Genomic DNA, 16,994 nt, shown 5'->3' on the forward strand with positions numbered 1-16,994 from the left:
GTCTTGGCTATTGTGAAATAGTGCTGCAGTGAACACAGGGGTGCGTGTGTCTTTTTGAATTAGAGTTTTGTCTGGATATATGCCCAGGAGTGAGATTGCAGGATCCTACGGTAGCCCTATTTTTAGTTTTCTGAGGAACCTCCGTACTGTTCTCCATAGTGGCTGCAGATTTACCCTCTCACCCACAGTGCGGGAGGGGGTTCCCTGTTCTCCACCCCATCCTCACCGTGTGTTATTTATGGACTTTTTAACGATGGCCATTCTGACCCGTGAACCCCACCCCTTCTTATTCGGACATGTTCTGGTCACTTCCTGTCTCCAGTGCATCATCAGTGCTTTCTTCCCTGCTGGATCCACAGACAAACTGTCGTGTCTCCCACCTCTTGGCACCGTACCCGCCACCCCTCCATCGCATAGCGGCTCCACAGTAAGATCTGCTGTTACAGAAAGGAGAGAGATGCTTCTTTGCACACCTGGTTATTGCATGTACATTTCCAGCCTGCTGCACTATAGAGAGAGAGGGCTGGAAGTACAGATACCGTGATTATCTTGGGGTGGTGAGATCGAGTGACCTCTCTTTTCTTCTTTATGTGTAGCTGTTTTCTAAAGTTTATGTTGTAAAAGTGTTGCTTTTGAGTTAAGGGAAAGTTACTATTCTATAAAACTCCATCAGTGCCCCCACGACCCACCGCCCAACTCTAATTCCTTTACGCTTGCAAGGCGGGCACCCGAGCCTGACCCAACCGACCCCCTGGGCCTGCAGCCCCGCCACGGCCCCAGCTCTGACCGCCAGGGGCGCCTACCTGCCCCTTGGGCGGGGGCTAGAGTGGTCCCTGCGGGTCCCTTGGGAAGGAAGCCCCTGGCCTGCTCCCCCCACATCCAACGTGCCAACTCCTACTTGCCCGTCAAGGTCTTGAGCACTGGCCTCCCCCGGGAGATTCCTGCTCCACGAGGGATGTCACAGCCCTGCCTCTGCTCCCCAGTGCTTGGTCAGTGCGCGGTGGATTATCAGGTCAGTGACTGCGTCTTCCAGCAGCCCTCAGGCCAGGCCTCCCCTATTGGCCCCTCCATGCCTTTCCTGCCCCCTTTTCACCCCCTCCCTCCCTCTGTTCTGACGTGTATGGAGTTCATCACTGGCCTCTCTGCATCCTGGTTTTCTGGCCGTTCAGCCCAGGGGGAGCCCCGCAGGAGACGGCAGGGGGGACAGGGGTTGGGCCCGCGTCCCCAGCTCCCTCTGTGGGGTCGCCTCAGGCTGGAGGCCCCTCCTCGGGGCCCTGGTGGGCTCTCTGCACAGCTGCTCCTCCCAGCATCTCCCCTCGTCCCAGGGGGCTGCTGCTGACCCCCGGGGTCCCCTACACCCTCTCTCCGGAAATGGTCCTTTTAGGCAAACCCCCTTGAATAACTCTATTTGGAGCATCACCTCTTTCCTGTTGGGACTGTGACTCTCGGAGGCGGGGACAGGTTTGTTGATGTCTCCAGGATGTCTGGTACACAGCAGGTGCTCTGTAACTGTATGTTGAATGAATGCATGAATGAAACCTCAGGACCACGTCTTGGGTTCTCTGCTGTTTGTGCTCTGTGGTCCCCTCTAGAGGGAGGACGTGTGAGGCTCGGCCACGCATTTGGCCTCTGTTCTCGGATGGTCCTGATTCTTCTCCCCACGCTGTGTCCCCGCCCTTTGCCCCTGTGGATGGAGTGGCCTGTCTGCACCTTGACTTTGAGCTCAGCCATGTGACTTACTCTGACCATGGGGGGCTTGCTCTCTTGGCCATCACCTGGGCCAGTGTGTGGAGGACGAGGGCCTCAGTCCTCCCAGCACGCCCCAGATACATGGATGGGCTGACCAAGATCAGCAGAACTGCCCCGGTCACGTGAGCAATAACGTGTGTATGGTGGTTGTTTGTTACACGGCGCTGTCGGACCGACAGAGGTGACAGATACAACCCCACGTGCCATTCGGGGACCCAGTGCGGTACGGGGGGGGCAGGTGCAGCATCCCCACTGAGAGGCAGAGAGGTCAGCGGCCTTCTGGGGTCGCGCGGTCACAGGTGGCAGAGCCTGCTTTGGGCCCATGCTTTCGGCTTCCACACGCCACATTTCACAGACCTACGAGAGCTGCCCGTGGGGAAGCTGGGCCCTGGCCCCAGCACAGGGCGTGACTCGCTCTGGCAGACCTTCATTCTGGGCTCTGAGCTCACTTCTGAGCCCACAAGGCTGCTGACCTCTCTCCACTTTGTAGTGTCCACCCACCATCCTCACCGCGGCTTCCTTTTTCCAGACCAAACACCCCTTCTAGGAAGCCTTCCAGGCTCTTCCCAGGCAGGGGTTCCCATCCTTCCCCGGGCCTCCTGGGCCCTGCGCCTCCCAGAGCTGCCTCTGCTTCCAGTGCCCTTCTGGCCCGTGAGCCTCTCCAGACTTGGGGCAGCGTCGACCCCTCCCTGGGCTTCAGTAGGGCTTAGCACAGAGCCCCGCACACAGTAGGGGATCAGTAAGCGCGTACGTCCTGTGCGTCTACTCTTGCCAACTCCACTGTGACCACCTTCGAGCAAGGGCACGGTGACATACAGGTCTGTGCCCTGGGACTGGCCCAGCGTCCAGCAGTGGGAGCCACGTCTGTCCAACCCGGGGTGTCCCTGGGACCCCTGCTCGGGGCAGGGCTCTCGGTAGTGACGTGTCCCTCCCCGATGCCTGGCCAGCTGGCGCCTCCGTCCTGTGGCCGTCGTTCTCTGGTTCCCTATAGCCAGTGCTATCTCCTCAGTGACAGGGAACAGCAGCTGAGGCCTGACCCCACTTTTGTCCCACGGCCAGGACTGTCACCACTTACTGCGTGACCTTGGGCGAGGCAGGCCCCTCTCTGCGCCTCCAGCCCTGGGGACTGCCTCCCCTGCCTGCCCGCGCTGCCCTGGGCACGGCCTCGTGGTCTCCAGCCCCCTCACGTGTAACGGTGGCCCTGCACTGTCACCCCCATGGCCGGAGCCAGGGGAGCCCGGGGCCTGTCGGGTCGGGGGGCAGCGTCCTCAGAAGTGGCCCACTCTGGAGGGGCTCAGTCGAGGGGCCCCACATGCAGGACCTTGACGGGGTCACCTGGGTGCAGAGGCCAGGACGGCGGCCAGCCCGCAAGAGACAGACCCGCCGTGGCCCGGCACCGGCTACCGCACAGGCTCTAAAGGTGCCTAAAGTGGGATCGCCAGGGAGGGAAGGCGGCGGGGAGCAGTCTGTCAGCAGGGGCGTGCAAGGAGGGCTGCTGGCCCGCCGCTTCCAGCCCTGCCCCCTTCTTCCCTCTCTGCCCCCCCACGCCTGAACCCCGCTTCCATCCTCTGCTCCGGGTCTGGCCGCTCTCCGGCTCCCCATTGCTTCCGGGCTCAGTCCCAGCTCCCACTCGTGCCTGACCAGGTCTTTGTCAGAGACAGACTGGGCGTGGGTTTGCCCTGGACTGGGGTGGGGGGGGGGGGGTAGGAAGGAGAGGAGAGCCCCTACCCCTGCGAGGTAGAGAGCTCGGATGGAAGATCTGACGCGTCCAGCGGGAGGGTCAGTGGCGGGTCACCTGTTCCCTGCGGGGCCCGCCTTGGAGAAGGTGCTTCCGCAGGATGCAGGACTGGGGTGGGTGCAGGTCCTCCACTGTGCTGACAGGTGGCCTCAAGGTCCAGAAATGGCTTCTCACCCTAAAAGCCTTGCTCTGGCTCCTGAGGGAGGGTACCTGTGGCAGCACTGCTCTGGATGGAGCCACCGAGGGGGACCCTCCGTGAGCTCGGGGTCGGGGTCCGGGCTTCTCGGGAGATTCTGAACCTGGCGCTGTTCATACCTGCGCTCAAACCCCTCCCCCCGAATTCGGGGCCTGCGGCGTCGGGATCTCAGGGCACTTTCCCTGTAGTGGGGGCTCCAGCCACGGGAGGGGCCCCTCCAACCCACTCGAGCCCGCCCCACTCACACGCAAACCCCACCATCCGTACACAGCCGTCAGCTTGCCGGGTGTGTGCACAGACACCAGTCACACACACCGTCGGACACACTCACTCACCCCCCGGTGCCCACCTCCCTCCCCGGCCCCTTCCACACTGAACCGCTGGAGTTCCCCACCCAGGGCTGGCTGCCGTCACTCCCAGGGACCCGCCTGTGACCCCAGCGCCACCCCTAAACCAGACATCTAAAACCCCCAAATCTTTCCCTAAATCCCACAGTAAAAACCCACTACAAACAAGTATTGGGATTTTTTTCCTTTGCAGAATTTTTTTTTTAGTGGACAGACATAGTCTTTTTTTCTTTCTCGTTTTACAGCAAACATTGCAAATATAGAAATATTTTTCTATACAACAGGACGACAGGAGCGCACACAGCCCCCGGCCACCCCCGAGCCGTCCCCAGGCACAGTCCCCCCTCCTCGAGTCCCGCAGGGCTCCGGGACCTTTCTGGAGGCCACTCGGCCGCCTGCCTTCGCTCTGCCGCTCTTTGGTGGCCTCCGGAGGTGGCAATGAAGAGACGGACTAAACAGTCCACAAAAAACCACGGACGGAGATCATGCGAGGAGCCAGGTGGCCACGCCGGCCACGCCCCCCAGGTCTAGTGTTTTATCTTTTTAAGAGAACTTTACTTTTAATATATTTTTTTAAAAAAGAAAATAACGAGAGAAGAGAGGGAAAGAAAGAAAGCAGAGAAGAATCAAAAGAGAGAATAGATAATGGGAAAAAAAAAAACGCACCCCCCCCCCCATCCCTAAGACACAGTTTTTCGAAGTCCCTTGTGTGTGTGTGTCTGTGTGTGTGGTGCGTCTGTGTGGTGGTGGTGTGTGGGTGTGTGTGGTGTGTATGTGTGTGTGTGTGTGTGTGTACGGGCCCGCTCACACCGGTGAGAATGACTCAGGGCAGGTACACGTGCTCGGCCACGGTTCACCTCCCGTTCATACTGTCAGTGCCCCCTCCCCACTTCCTCTGCAAAGCCCAGGGCTTTAACAGCTGCTAGCATGTGTGTGTGTGTGTGTGTGTCCCGTGGGTCTCTGGGTTACAAACAGCTGCGGTGGCTCTCGTGTCCTTTTTGGTCCAGTGGACATCACGAGTTTCAGGGAGGGCACCGGCACCGGGCGCCTGGCGGGGGGGGGCGCTCAGGACTTGTGCTGTGCGGACACGCCCTTCCAGTAGTCCAGGATGTCGTGCAGGTCCTCATCTTGGGCGAACTGGACCTTCTTGCGCAGGGCGTGGCCGGCCGCCACGAACTCCCCATTGTCCTTGTGCCGCCAGCGGCTCAGTCTGAAGCGCCCCCAGATGCTCTGGGAGGCCCTGCAGGTGTACTCAGGGCTGGAGGAGTAGCTCAGGTTATGGTACTGCGGGGACAGCTGCGAGTAGGCCAGGTCGCGGGGCCGCGGCCGGGTCAGCGGCTCCAGGATGGACGCCTTGCGGCCGCCGGGGCCCTCATGGGGCAGGGGCGTCTCGGCGGAGTGGGAGCCGGGGTACGAGTGCCGGTGCTCGCCGTACTGGCGGCTCTTCTCAGCCTCGGCCCGCAGCACGGCGGCCGCGGGGGTCACAGTGAGGATGGCGTCGGCCGCGGGCGAGCTCTTCTCGATGTACTTGGCCTCGGTGGCCGCGGCCTTGTGCGCCCCGGCGGCCTCGGCGCGGTAGGGCCGCGGGCTGCGCGCGGAGCCGCTGGACGAGGTGCTGGCGCGCGGGGCCCCGGGGGCGGCCTCTGCGCTGTGGTGCCGCTGCAGGCTGTGGCTGAAGGCGTCCTTGTAGGCGGGCGCCAGGAAGCCGTGCTTGCCAGCCAGCGGCTCGGACAGCAGCACCAGCTGCGGCTCGGCCGCGGCCCCCACCTTGCCGCCCTGGAAGGAGGTGGACTCGGACTTGAGGGCGTCGATGCAGTTGTTGATGATCTGGTTGACCTTGTCCACCTCCTTGGCGATGGTGGAGATCTCGGCCACCGAGCTCCGGCTGTCGGGGCCCGGCCCCCCGTCCCTGCGCTCCGCCTGCCCCCCTGAGCGCACCTCCAGGTAGCTGCCCTTGCTGGCCTTGGGCGTCTCGCCGCCCTCCGCCAGCTTGTACTGCTCCAGCTCGCCGGCGGCCGCCGGCAGGTACGGGACGCGGGTCACGGCCTCGGGGCCCAGCAGCGGGCCCTGGGACAGCGGGGCCAGGCCGGGCGCCTCCATCTCGGGCCCGTACTTGAGCTCGATGACGGTCTTCTGGAGGCTGCCGGCCGCGGCCGCCGCGGCGGCCTTCTGCTGCTGCTCCTCGCGGCGCCGGCGCCGCCGCAGGCAGTAGTAGACGGCACCGAGCACCAGCACCATGCCGAAGAGGCAGCCCAGGACGGTCATGATGTAGCGGGTGGCCGTGGAGGAGCCGGGCACGGGGCCCGGCGGGCTGGGCGGCTTGGGCAGGCAGATGGTGAGGCAGGTATGGTTGCGATGCAGCCCCGAGCTGGTGGAGACCACGCAGTAGGTGTAGTTGGTGAGCGCGTAGAGGTTGGTCAGGCGGATCTCCTCCTGGGCCCGGGTCAGCCTGGACACGGTGGACGACCTGCTGTTGTTGAAGTGCTCCAGCGTGTACATGCGGTTGAACGGGCTGGGCAGCTGGACCGTGATGGTGGCCGAGTTCTGCGTCAGCTGCGTGACCTTCATGAGCGGGCGGGCCTCGGCCTGCGGGGCCAGCGTGGGCAGGGCCACCGGCGGCGTGGTGCCGTCGCCGGAGAAGCACTCATCCTCGGCGCAGGGGCCCTCGCTGGGCTCCGCGGGCGGCGCGGGGGGCGGCGGCGGCGGCGAGCGGCCGGGCGCCGGGCGGGTCTCGGCCGCGTAGGAGGCGTCGGTGCACACGGACTGCAGCTTGCTGAGAACGCCGCGCTGGCCGTGGCGGCCCTGGCCCAGGAGGGAGTAACCCGAGTAGAGCGGCGGCGACTCGCACTGCACGCGCTCGTAGGTCTGCGTGGCGTTGGTGAAGGCCGCCAGCCAGCGCAGGAAGCCCAGCAGCTCGCAGGAGCAGTAGAAGGGGTTGCTGTAGAGCTCGCACACGGACAGCTTGGCCAGGCCCGCGAAGGTGGCGCTGTGAAGCCGCTGGATGCGGTTCATGGACAGGTCGACGTTGACGATGTTGGGGCACTCCCAGAAGGCGCCGGGCGCCACCGCCTCGATGAGGTTGGCCTGCAGGTACAGGTACTCCAGCTTGCTCAGGCCGTGCAGTGCGCCCTCCGTCAGGTTGCGCAGCCGGTTGTAGCCCAGCTGCAGCACCTGGAGGTTGAACTGGCCCGAGAAGGCGCCGTCCTCGATGTAGCCGATCTCGTTCTTGGTGAGGTTGAGGTACGTGAGGTTGCCGAAGCGGCTCAGCGCGGCGTACTGCACGCTGCGGATGCGGTTCTCGTTCAGCCGCAGGTCCACGACGGTGCTGTTGATCTGCTGTGGGATGGCCTCGTAGGGCGGCTGGTTCTGGCTGCAGATGGCCAGCCACACGAAGCCCTTGTCGCCCTCGATCAGCCAGCAGTCGCCGCGCACCAGCCCGCCCGCGAGCAGCAGGGCGGCCGCCGCCACGCACGCCCAGGCCCACGGCGCGGCCTGCCGGCACCCGGCCATCGGGACCAGCCCCGCGGGAGCGCCCGCTCGGCCTGCCCGGGGGCACGGGGGGTGGCGGGAGGGGAGGGCGCCCGCGCTCTCAGGGGCGCACCGGGCCGAGCCGCATGGCCGGGCGGCCCCAGTGCTGGGGGTGGGGGGAGCGCCTCCCTCACGGCCAGCCGCCTCTCGCCATCCGCCGGCGTCCCGCCGGAACCGGGGCCTCCTTCCCCATCGGCCCGGGCGTCCTCCAGCTCCAGCCGGTCCCACTGCAAGACAAGAGGGGAGGGGGAGAGGGCGGTCAAGTGCGGCCCCGGGCCCAGCCCCGGGCAGTGAGGGAGGAAACGCGAGGGGGCTCAATGCCAGACCACAGGCTGACCTCTGGGACCTGAAGCAGGAAGCGTGGGCTAAGCCCGAGCCCCACTTCCGCCACCTCAGCAGTGGCCCCATTCGTCAGATGAGCAAACCGAGGCCCAGGAACAAGGCCAAAGGCGCTTGGCTGACCGCTGCGCAGGAGGCTTCCAGAGCCCCTCTCAAGCGAGGAGCCGGGACAGCGAGGTCCTGGGTCCACGTTCTCGGGCAGTGTGACCCGGGTACCTCGTGCCCCTTCTGGGCCTCCGCTTCCCCAAATGAGCCGGCTGGACGCTGTCTGTAGCTTTCCATCTGGCTCCGGGGACCCACGGCCTGTCACCGCCCCACGTCGGTGGGCCCTGGCGGAAAGGCCTGGAAGGACTGTGCCTCCCCCTCTTCGCCAGGCTCCGACGAGCCAGCACACCTGGGCAGCCCCGACCCCACGCTTCTCCAGGGCAGGCCTCTCCACCCCCGTGCCGGCACGCGAGCCGAGGCTGCGACGGTCACGGTACGGGGCAGCCCTCCGGGATGAAGCCGGTGCCTGTGGGGCGGTGTGGCTCACGCGCCCCCCTCCCTCTCCGCCCCAGCCCCGGCCAGCGCGGGACTCACCCCTCTGCCCCTCGTATTTCTCCCGCAGGACAGACAAATGGGTGTGTGTTTGCCGGTTACTCTTCGGCGTTACTGGCGGCCTCTGTAACGCTCTGTGGCCTGGCGGGCAGCCAGCTGGGTGTATTTCACTGATATTGACGTTTGCGACTGGCCTGCACTGAGGTGGTTTAAATTAGGAGAAAAAAATGACGTGAAATGGATTTCTCCCCCCCTTTGGAAACTTCCTGAAGAACAGTTTTGATCTGGCTCCTGGGGCAGTCTTTCTGAGTTAGTTAAAGGGAGGGGAGAGCTCAGAAGGGGCTGGGAGAGTTCCCGTGGGGCCACAGCGGAGCCCACCCAGGGCTCGGTCCAGAGTCACTGTGTGACACCCAGCAAAGCACAGGGCCTCTCTGGGCCCAAAGGGAAACGGCTGGGGGAGGGAGCAGCCTGGGGTTTGCCTCCTGGGTCTCCCTCGCCTCAGGAGGAAGCCTTGCAGGGGGATGCTGGTGTCCCTGCGTGGTCCATCTTGTGACGTGAAACCTACAATCCCAAGGGGCGTGCTTGGAGTTCGTCGCCGTCACCACCTTCCAGCGCCTGTTGGCCTGTGCGGGTGCTGGGACTTAGGTCCCCCAGGCGCCCCAGAGGCCAAGAGCGGGCAGCCGGGCAGGCTGCAAGTGCGTCCAGGCGGAGTTTGGCGCTGGGGATGGTTGGCGGGGCAAGGCGCCAATCAGAGTCTGGCTCCGGCCTCCGGATGGACACGGACGGAGCAGCGAGCCCGTCAGGGCAGGGCGGCGCCTGGACAAGGCTGATCATAATCACCTTTAATCTCTTGCTCAAAATAACTCAAAGTCAAGTTAAGGAGGATCACAGGGCCTAAAGAACCCTTACCACAGGCAGGCGTGGGTTGGGGAAGACGGGCCCCAGGGCTGGCCCAGCCTCTCGCTGCCCCACGCCCAGGGCACCTGGGCACCAGGTGGCTGGAGAGCCGTGTGCACACACACACAGGGCAGAGGTATGTTCCACACTTGCCCGTGTGCCCTCAGATGGACGTGGCTCCGCCCGAGGGTGTGCGGGCCCCTGCGGTCCAGCCAGGCCTGCCACGCCCCCTCCCCACCGCCGCCCTGCTGGCGCCGCGGCCCTCCCCCCGGCGTGACAGTCTAGGAACTGCGCTCGGGGCTGGCACCTGTGAGCGGCAGGTGCCTCTGGAGCCCAGCCTTGCCTCTCCCCACGCCCCCATCAGGGGGCCTCCTCCATCGGGCCGGCCCTCACAATGAAGGATGGAGGAGGGCAGGGACAGGTCCCGGGGCTCCTGTTGGGCCGGCCCGCCTTCAGCTCTGTGCCTCACGCCTGGCCCTGGAGCCCGGGCCGGGCGGGAGCCAGGCCCGCAGGGACACAGCCCTCCCTACCCGCCCGGCCGCAGGCAGGAGCATCAGCTAGGAGTGTGGGTGCCACCCTGGTGGCTGTCCCCCAGCCAGCATAGCCTCCGCCCCTTCTAGAGCCCCCCCCCACCTCAGCCTGGCAAGGGCCCCAGAGTTCTGTTGCACACCTCACATCACACAGGGGAAACTGAGGCCCAGAGGGCCTCCCCGAAGGTCACAGTGAGCCAGCCCGTCCACCCCTCGTTCACTCCTACACCCCTGCCCCCACCCCGCGCACAGCAAGCCTCTGGCCGCACAGCTGTTTCCGGGACGCCTGCAGAGCGCGTGTGCTGGGGGCAGGGCGCAGAGACCTGTCCCCCAACCTGCCAGCACCCCAGACTCAGGGTCCCAGTACAGGTGGAGCCGCAGGGCCCTGGTCCCTCATCCCGCCCTCGCTGGTCCCCGGGCCCCATGCTTCAGAGAGATGCAGGGGTGGAGGCCACCTTCAGGGGGCCCCCGTGTCCCTGCGGCCCTCGGCACAGCCGATGTCTGCTCCCCGCTCCTGCATCGTCCCCACCCGCGGCCTCCGCGATAGTCCAGATGGCCTATGTGTGTGCTGTCCAACAGGGCAGCTACTGGGCACAAGCAGTGGGGCGAGTGGTATTGAACACACAGGTCTAGAACCTTCCATAAAGACAGCAGCTTGACCTGAGCACCCTCAGGCCACGCCCCTCTCCCTTCACCCCCCGCGATGCCGTGGTTCCATCCCCGCCCCCGCCCCTCCAGGGCAGCATCCATCCCCCACAGCCCGAGCCGCCTCCCATCGAGGTTACCCGTGACCTCTGTCCTGCCCGCTCCAAAGGGAACACTCCTCTTTGTACCTTTTGCAGCCTCCAGGCAGCCCTTGGCCCAGGTAACCGGCCGCCCCTTCCTGGAGCACTTCCTGCTCTGGGTCTCTGAGCCGCTACGCTCTCCCGCCCTGGGCTCCTCCGCTAGCTGCTGGCCCCTCTGCCGCCCCACCTCCCTCGCCCTGACCTCTCACTGTCCCCGTGGCCAGGCTCTGCCCTCCCTTCCCCGCGGTGCTGTCACCCCTCCCTTGGCTGCAGTGCTCTCTCCATGCGCCTGCCCCACCCCGCCCGCCCACCCACCTCGCCAACCTTGATGCCCTGGACCCCAGACTCACAGACGCAGCCGCTTCCCCCTCGAAGTGTGCAGGCCTCCTCCACCATGTTCCCCAAACCGGCGAGTCATCTTCGAGTCCCCTCTCTCCCCACCCCAAACCCAGTCCCGCAGCAACAGTGTCCGCTCCACCTCCAAACCGGGACCTTCGCCTCCCGCCACGCCCACCGTGGCCACCCCGGGCCAAGTTGTCCCCATCCTTCGTGGGACAAAGGCCATCGCTCCAACCTTGTGGCACCCACGATCCACGCGCCCGCACAGCCAGAGGGACCTGGAGAGCCCTCACGGGATCCCACTGTCCCGCCCACAGCCATCCTTTCCTCCCACACGGGGAGCAAAACCCAGGGTCCCCACAGGGACCTGCAAGGCCCTGCCCCACCCGCCGCCGCTGCCCGTTCTCACCCCACCTCCCTGCACCCACCCCCTTCCCTCCAGCCACCGGGCCGCAGCACCCCTGTTCCCGCCTGGAGAGCTCGTCCTCCGGCTGTCCGATCAGAAGAGGCCCCTTCCTCTCCCCCGAATCCCGGAGCCGGCGGCCTCCCCATCTGCGCTTGTGCTCCCGGCCCCGTCACCCAGTTCCCATCTCTGCCCAGCACTCATCTCCCCGATGGTTCCCTTGTTTATTTTTTCTTTCACTTCTGGAATAAAGATCCTCTCCCCGCTGGGATGTAACTCCAGAGCAGGAGCCGTGTCCTGTTCTCTGCTGTGATATCCCAGGCCCGGACCAGCGCCTGGCACGTGGGAGCAGCTCAGCGGGGAACGTCTGCTCCGTTTTCTCATCTGCAGAAACAGGGTAGAAGTGCCTCCTTCCCGAGGGCCGCTGCTTTCTCACAAACATCACCTTCCTTTGCATTTTTTTGTCGGGCCAGGGGGAGCTGTCACTACCCTGGAGGGCCTCGGGCTGCCCGGGCTGCCTCTGGTCTGCAAATCCCAACACGCCCGATAGGACCAGCAATGTGTGTCCGACGTCCTCACTCTGCCAACACCCCCCCCCCCCCCCCGAACGCACGCCCAGGGGCTCTGTGCCCCCTGCGCCCCTCACCCAGGTGGACGGAGCCCCGAGCACAACAAGAAGTCACTTTCAGAGCCATCACATCCTTACCCTCATGGCAGTCCCACAAGGTGAGGGGACAGGGACACCCACCCGGGCCCTCCGGGCCCAGGTGAGTGAGGCCCCGCGAGTGAAGGGACCTGTGAGGTCCCAAGACTACAGGTGGGAAGCCCACCGGGGCTACTCGGCCGCTGTCTCAACAGCCACCTCTGTCACCGAGAGGACATACGATGGGGTCAGCACGTGTGAGGCTGGCACCGAGATCGTTCTGTCGCATCAACTCCAGAGCTCAGGTCGCCGATAACGAAATGAAAAAAGATGGTGGTTCCAGGCTTTTAGACTCCTTACGACCAGATTTGCATGCATAATCACCACGGCCATGTGGGAAAGGAGCGCATCCGTCTAAAAAGACTGTTCCTCTCCCCGCTCGCCAAGCCCAGACAAGAGGCCGGGGCTGCTCTGAGGATGTTGCTGATGGACAGGACTTTCCACCTCCAGACGGACGCTCAGGCCGAGGGCCAGGGGCTCGGGGGAGGCAAGGAGATTGGTGGAAAGTTAGAGATGGATAACTTTTTGCCGTTCCAACGTTTTGGCAACAGATCGTGTTCACTGCTAACGTCTGTCTGACTCTATAGCCTGGCTCTACTGCAGAGCCCACGGGTCATGACGGGCACCTCAGGCAGGCCAGGCCACGAGGCAGGCGGATGACCCCAACCAGCCAGACCAAGTGTGGGAGCGGGCTGCCCCCCTGAAAGAGGCACAGAACCATCTCGGGCTTCGGGTTCCTGGGCCAGGATGAGAATGCTGGCTCAGCCGTGCTTTGGCTCTGTGGCCTTGGGCCAGTCACTCACCCTCTCTGAGCCTGTTTCCTCCCCTGTCAAATGGTAGGTCCCCCAAGGGTTACAGTGAGGCTGACATGGCCAGATTATGGAGGCCTCCAGTGTGTTGCCTAGTACGGGGGTGCTCTGTAGGCCCTTGTATCCTGCTGCACCTGTGCCCCTCGCCTCGTGGATAGGGGAGGAATTCTAGGCACTTGGGCGGGGGGGGGGGGGGGGGGGGGGCGGGCAGCAGGCCACTGGACGCACTCTGGGTTTTACGTCAGCAAGCCGCCCACTCCGGGGCGCATACGGGGGCCCCATGGGGGCCGTCCCGGGCTCAGCACCCACCTAGAACCTGCCCCACTGCCCGCCCGCTCCCTCCCTGTGTGTCCAAGGAGGCTGGCACGGGCTCGCATGGCAGGTGGTCCAGCAGCGCTGACTCAGCGGGGCTGGACCCTCAGGACTTGGCCACGGGGTCGGGTCTGGCAAACCCCTGACCTCAGCTGGCCCCAGCCTTGTCCTCTGGGAGGACATGAGGTGGAGGGACCAACTCCTGCACCCCGGCCCCCCACCCCGCAAGGATGCGGACGGTGTCGGCAAAGGTCGAAGGACGGGGCCCAGAAAGGGGCTGAGTGCCTGACACTCCTGCCAGTTGACCTTGGGTGGGTCCACGGGACCCCACTGGGCCTCAGGGCCCTCACCCTGCCCATCCAGAGGCTGTGACGAGCACATCCTCCGGGATTCCCCATGTATTGAGCGCCTACTGTACACTGGCCCTCTTCTCCCATGTCTGGGGAGGCAGGTATCGGCGTTACCCAACAAGCCGGCTGCGGAAACAGAGGCCCAGAGAGGGAAAAGCATTTGCACGGCCAGAAACACGGTTTTCCCAAAGTGAGGTCAGAGGACCACAGCATCTGCTTGTTAAAAAGGCCCCGGGAGGGGGCGGGGGCGCCTGATCCAGCGGTGGCGCAGGAAGGGCTCTGGGGCTGGGGTCTGTCTCCTGGGAAGATGCCATGCCATCCGCTGCATCCCTCCTCCCCCCAGGCCCGAGGCTCCAGGCTGCTCTGGAGTTAATTAGGGACCCAAACATTTAATGGTCTGCTGTGCTTCCACTGGGCATCTTTTTAAATTAAAAAACATGATGTACAGCATCGTTGGAGAGAAAAATCACTTTGCAGTGGCTTCCTGCTCGGTTGCTCGCAGGGACACGAGGGTGAGGGTGAGGGTGGCTGGCCGGCCTCCGGGGAGGAGGGATGACGAGAGACCCTCTCGAGGAACATGGGTCCACCCCACGCTGTGGACGCCTGGCACTGTTCCCCATCACACCCTCAGAGCCCCTGCAGCTAGGGAGTTCTATCTTTAGTCTGACCCGAACCTCCACCTGTTTTGAGGGAGGGCTGGTCTGAGACTGAAAGCAGAGACTTGCTGGATCTGCTCCTCCCGGTAGAACGCTGACAACCAAGAGCCCTTTCTGGGCAACCCCGAGCTCGGGTCCGTCCCCACCCTGAGCTCTGATCCCAGCCTGGAAGGAGGGCAGGGCGGCAGCGCAGGGCTCTGGAAGGGACCTTAGGGGAGACCGAGGCACGGGTCCGTCTCTGTCCTCCACCTCCCCAGACACTCACAGGGCCCGGTGACCGCTTCCCACCCCCTTCACGGGGTCAGGCCTCTGTACACGTGCGCCCTGCATCACGTCCCGTTGCCACGGTTATTTAATCAAAGCATACTTCCTGGCCACGATTAATTAATTGTATTAAAGATTTGGGGCACGGTTTTGGAGTGGAGGTTATAAACGAGCAATTAGCCCTCAAACGCTAAATTAATAAGGGAGATAAAGCACCAAGCAAAGTCAGTCGGAGAAGTCTCCACAACGCAGGACACGTCGGCGGTGCCCAGGCCGGCCGGGCTGCAGGCTGCGCCTCGGCGCGCCACGCACGGCTTACGGTGCCCTGTGGTCGGGGGGGGGGGGGGGGGGGGGGGGGCACCTCGGCACGGTGCCCTCAGCAACGGGGCGTTTCCACGTGGGAAACGGGAGAGCTGTCATCACACCGGGGGTTCTGACCACCCAGCGACGCCTTCCCACGCCCAGGGCCCTCTCGCGCAGCCAGGCATTCGGAGTGTACGTCGTCCCCGAGTCCACGGCTGGTACCGTCAGGTCCCAAGAGGCCCTGTCCTTCCAGGAGGCTCCCCTCCACCACCCATCCCTCACATGCCAAGCATTCGCCCCACGGAACCTGTCAGAGGCCGCTGCCTCCAGGCCCCCGTGTTCCCGGGATCAACAAGCCTCGCCGGGTCCGGCTAGGCTGTACGAACAAAAGTGTGCACTGCGTGGCCTCAGCTCACGCCCTGTCCTGCAGCTTCCGGAGGCGAGGCCAGCACCACGGCCAGGCCTGGGCCACAGGCGCCTGTTAATTTGTGTGTCATCACATACAAATCACACACACACGCACGCACACGCACGCACACACAGCCTGGGGATGCCGAGCTGTCCTGAGACCACACGTCTGCCTCTATCTGCATCTTTACATTTAACTTGCAATCCACCCGGAAAGTATTTCTCGGCTGTAAAGAAAGATAAAAATCGATGCCCCCCAAAGCCCCTGGAACAGGCACCCAATCGTCCTCACACCTTCTGCCGAAGAATCCACTCCCTGCACCTGACCTGCGATGCTCCGGCCCGCACCCCGGCGGGAGTGTGCTTTCCACACGGCACAGCTGGTCAAGCCTGTCCCCCTCCTCCCCCCTGCCACCCCGCACGGCTCCCCAGTTCCCCCCATGAGCCCACGTCTCCAGCGGGCCACCCAGGCCCGGCGATGGTGCCTGCCTGGCCTTCACCATTACTCCCCTTGTCCTACACGGCAAAGGTTAACTTGCACTTCTTACATTTTCTCTGAGACGCTGTTTCCTCCGCCTGGAACCCTAATCCCGCCCATCACCCCAACCGCCCCCTGCCAAGCGTTCTCTGTTCAGACTCCAGGTTGGGGCCGGGGACTCCCCTCGGTAATCCCAAAGCTGCCCGTGCTGGCCCCACCGTGACCCCATACTGCAAAGACCAGACCCCCCTGTCTCTCCCCACCAGAGTCAGATCCCAGGCGATCACCCGTAAAGGAGGACAACCGTGTGTCGCGATTTTCCTGGGATGCTCTCTATTTATGCCTCTTGTCCCAGAGTAATTATTAATAGATCCCCTTTCACTTGCAAATTATTCCCATTTGGGTGATAACTTGTTCCATGGTCACCCTCTAAGGAGGCCTCTGTCTGGGGACTATTCCACTGACCACGCCCTGTCCCGGACACACCAAAGCAGCACCGGCCAGACTGCCCGTCGTTAAAAGGTCTACAAATAACCAACGCTGGAGAGTGTGGACAACAGGGAGCCCTCCTACACTGCGGGTGGGAATGTAAGTTGGTGCAGCCACTATGGAGAACAGTATGGAGGTCCCTTAAAAAAAACTAAAAATGAATCTACCATATGATACAGCAGTCCCACTCCTGGGCATATACCCAGAAAAGACGAAAACTTTAATTCGAAAAGATACACGCACCCCTATGTTCACGGCAGCACCGCTGACAATAGCCAAGACACGGAAGCAACCTGAATGTCTATCGACAGATGAGTGGATAAAGAAGACGTGGTACATATATACAATGGAATATTACTCGGCCATAAAAAAGAATGAAATGATGCCATTTGCAGCAACACGGATGGACCTAGAGATTGTCATACTAAGCGAAGTAAATCAGAGAAAGACAAATACCCTATGATATCACTTATATGTGGAATCTAAAATACGACACAAATGAACTTCTATGAAACAGAAACAGCGTCGCAGACATAGAGAACAGCCTTGTGGTTGCCAAGGGAAAGGGGGGGAGTGGGACTTTGGGATTAGCAGATGCAAACTAGTATATACAGGATGGGTAAACAACAAGGTCCCACTGTAGAGCACAGGGAACTATATTCAACATCCTGTGATAAACCATAACGGAAAAGAATATGAAAAAGTATATGCGTATAACCGAGTCACTTTGCTGTACAGCAGAAACTAACACGACACCGTAAATCAACTAGACTTCAATAAAAAAAAATAATAAATAAACCACTGTCTCTGTGAGATGCTTCCGTATCTAGGAGG

At 63.0% G+C, this 16,994-nt stretch overlaps 1 protein-coding gene across 2 annotated transcripts in view; it reads right to left on the bottom strand.

Annotated features, from left to right (window-relative positions):
• Window positions 1-4,655: 4,655 nt before the first annotated feature.
• The window catches only part of ELFN1 (extracellular leucine rich repeat and fibronectin type III domain containing 1), a 68,568-nt gene continuing 56,229 nt past the window's right edge, over window positions 4,656-16,994 (bottom strand). The window contains exons 2-3 of one of the 2 annotated variants that reach the window (XM_032606193.1): window positions 8,477-8,633; window positions 4,656-7,785 (exon numbers count right to left, since the gene is read on the bottom strand). In XM_032606193.1, coding sequence (XP_032462084.1) covers window positions 5,096-7,540 — 2,445 coding nt within the window. In that variant the 5' untranslated portion in view covers window positions 7,541-7,785; window positions 8,477-8,633 and the 3' untranslated portion in view covers window positions 4,656-5,095. The remainder of the gene's footprint in view (window positions 7,786-8,476; window positions 8,634-16,994) is intronic. The other variant, XM_032606192.1, reaches the window with a different exon arrangement.

Source organism: Phocoena sinus, chromosome 15 (assembly GCF_008692025.1).
Source record: "Phocoena sinus isolate mPhoSin1 chromosome 15, mPhoSin1.pri, whole genome shotgun sequence".
Lineage (NCBI taxonomy): Eukaryota > Metazoa > Chordata > Mammalia > Artiodactyla > Phocoenidae > Phocoena > Phocoena sinus.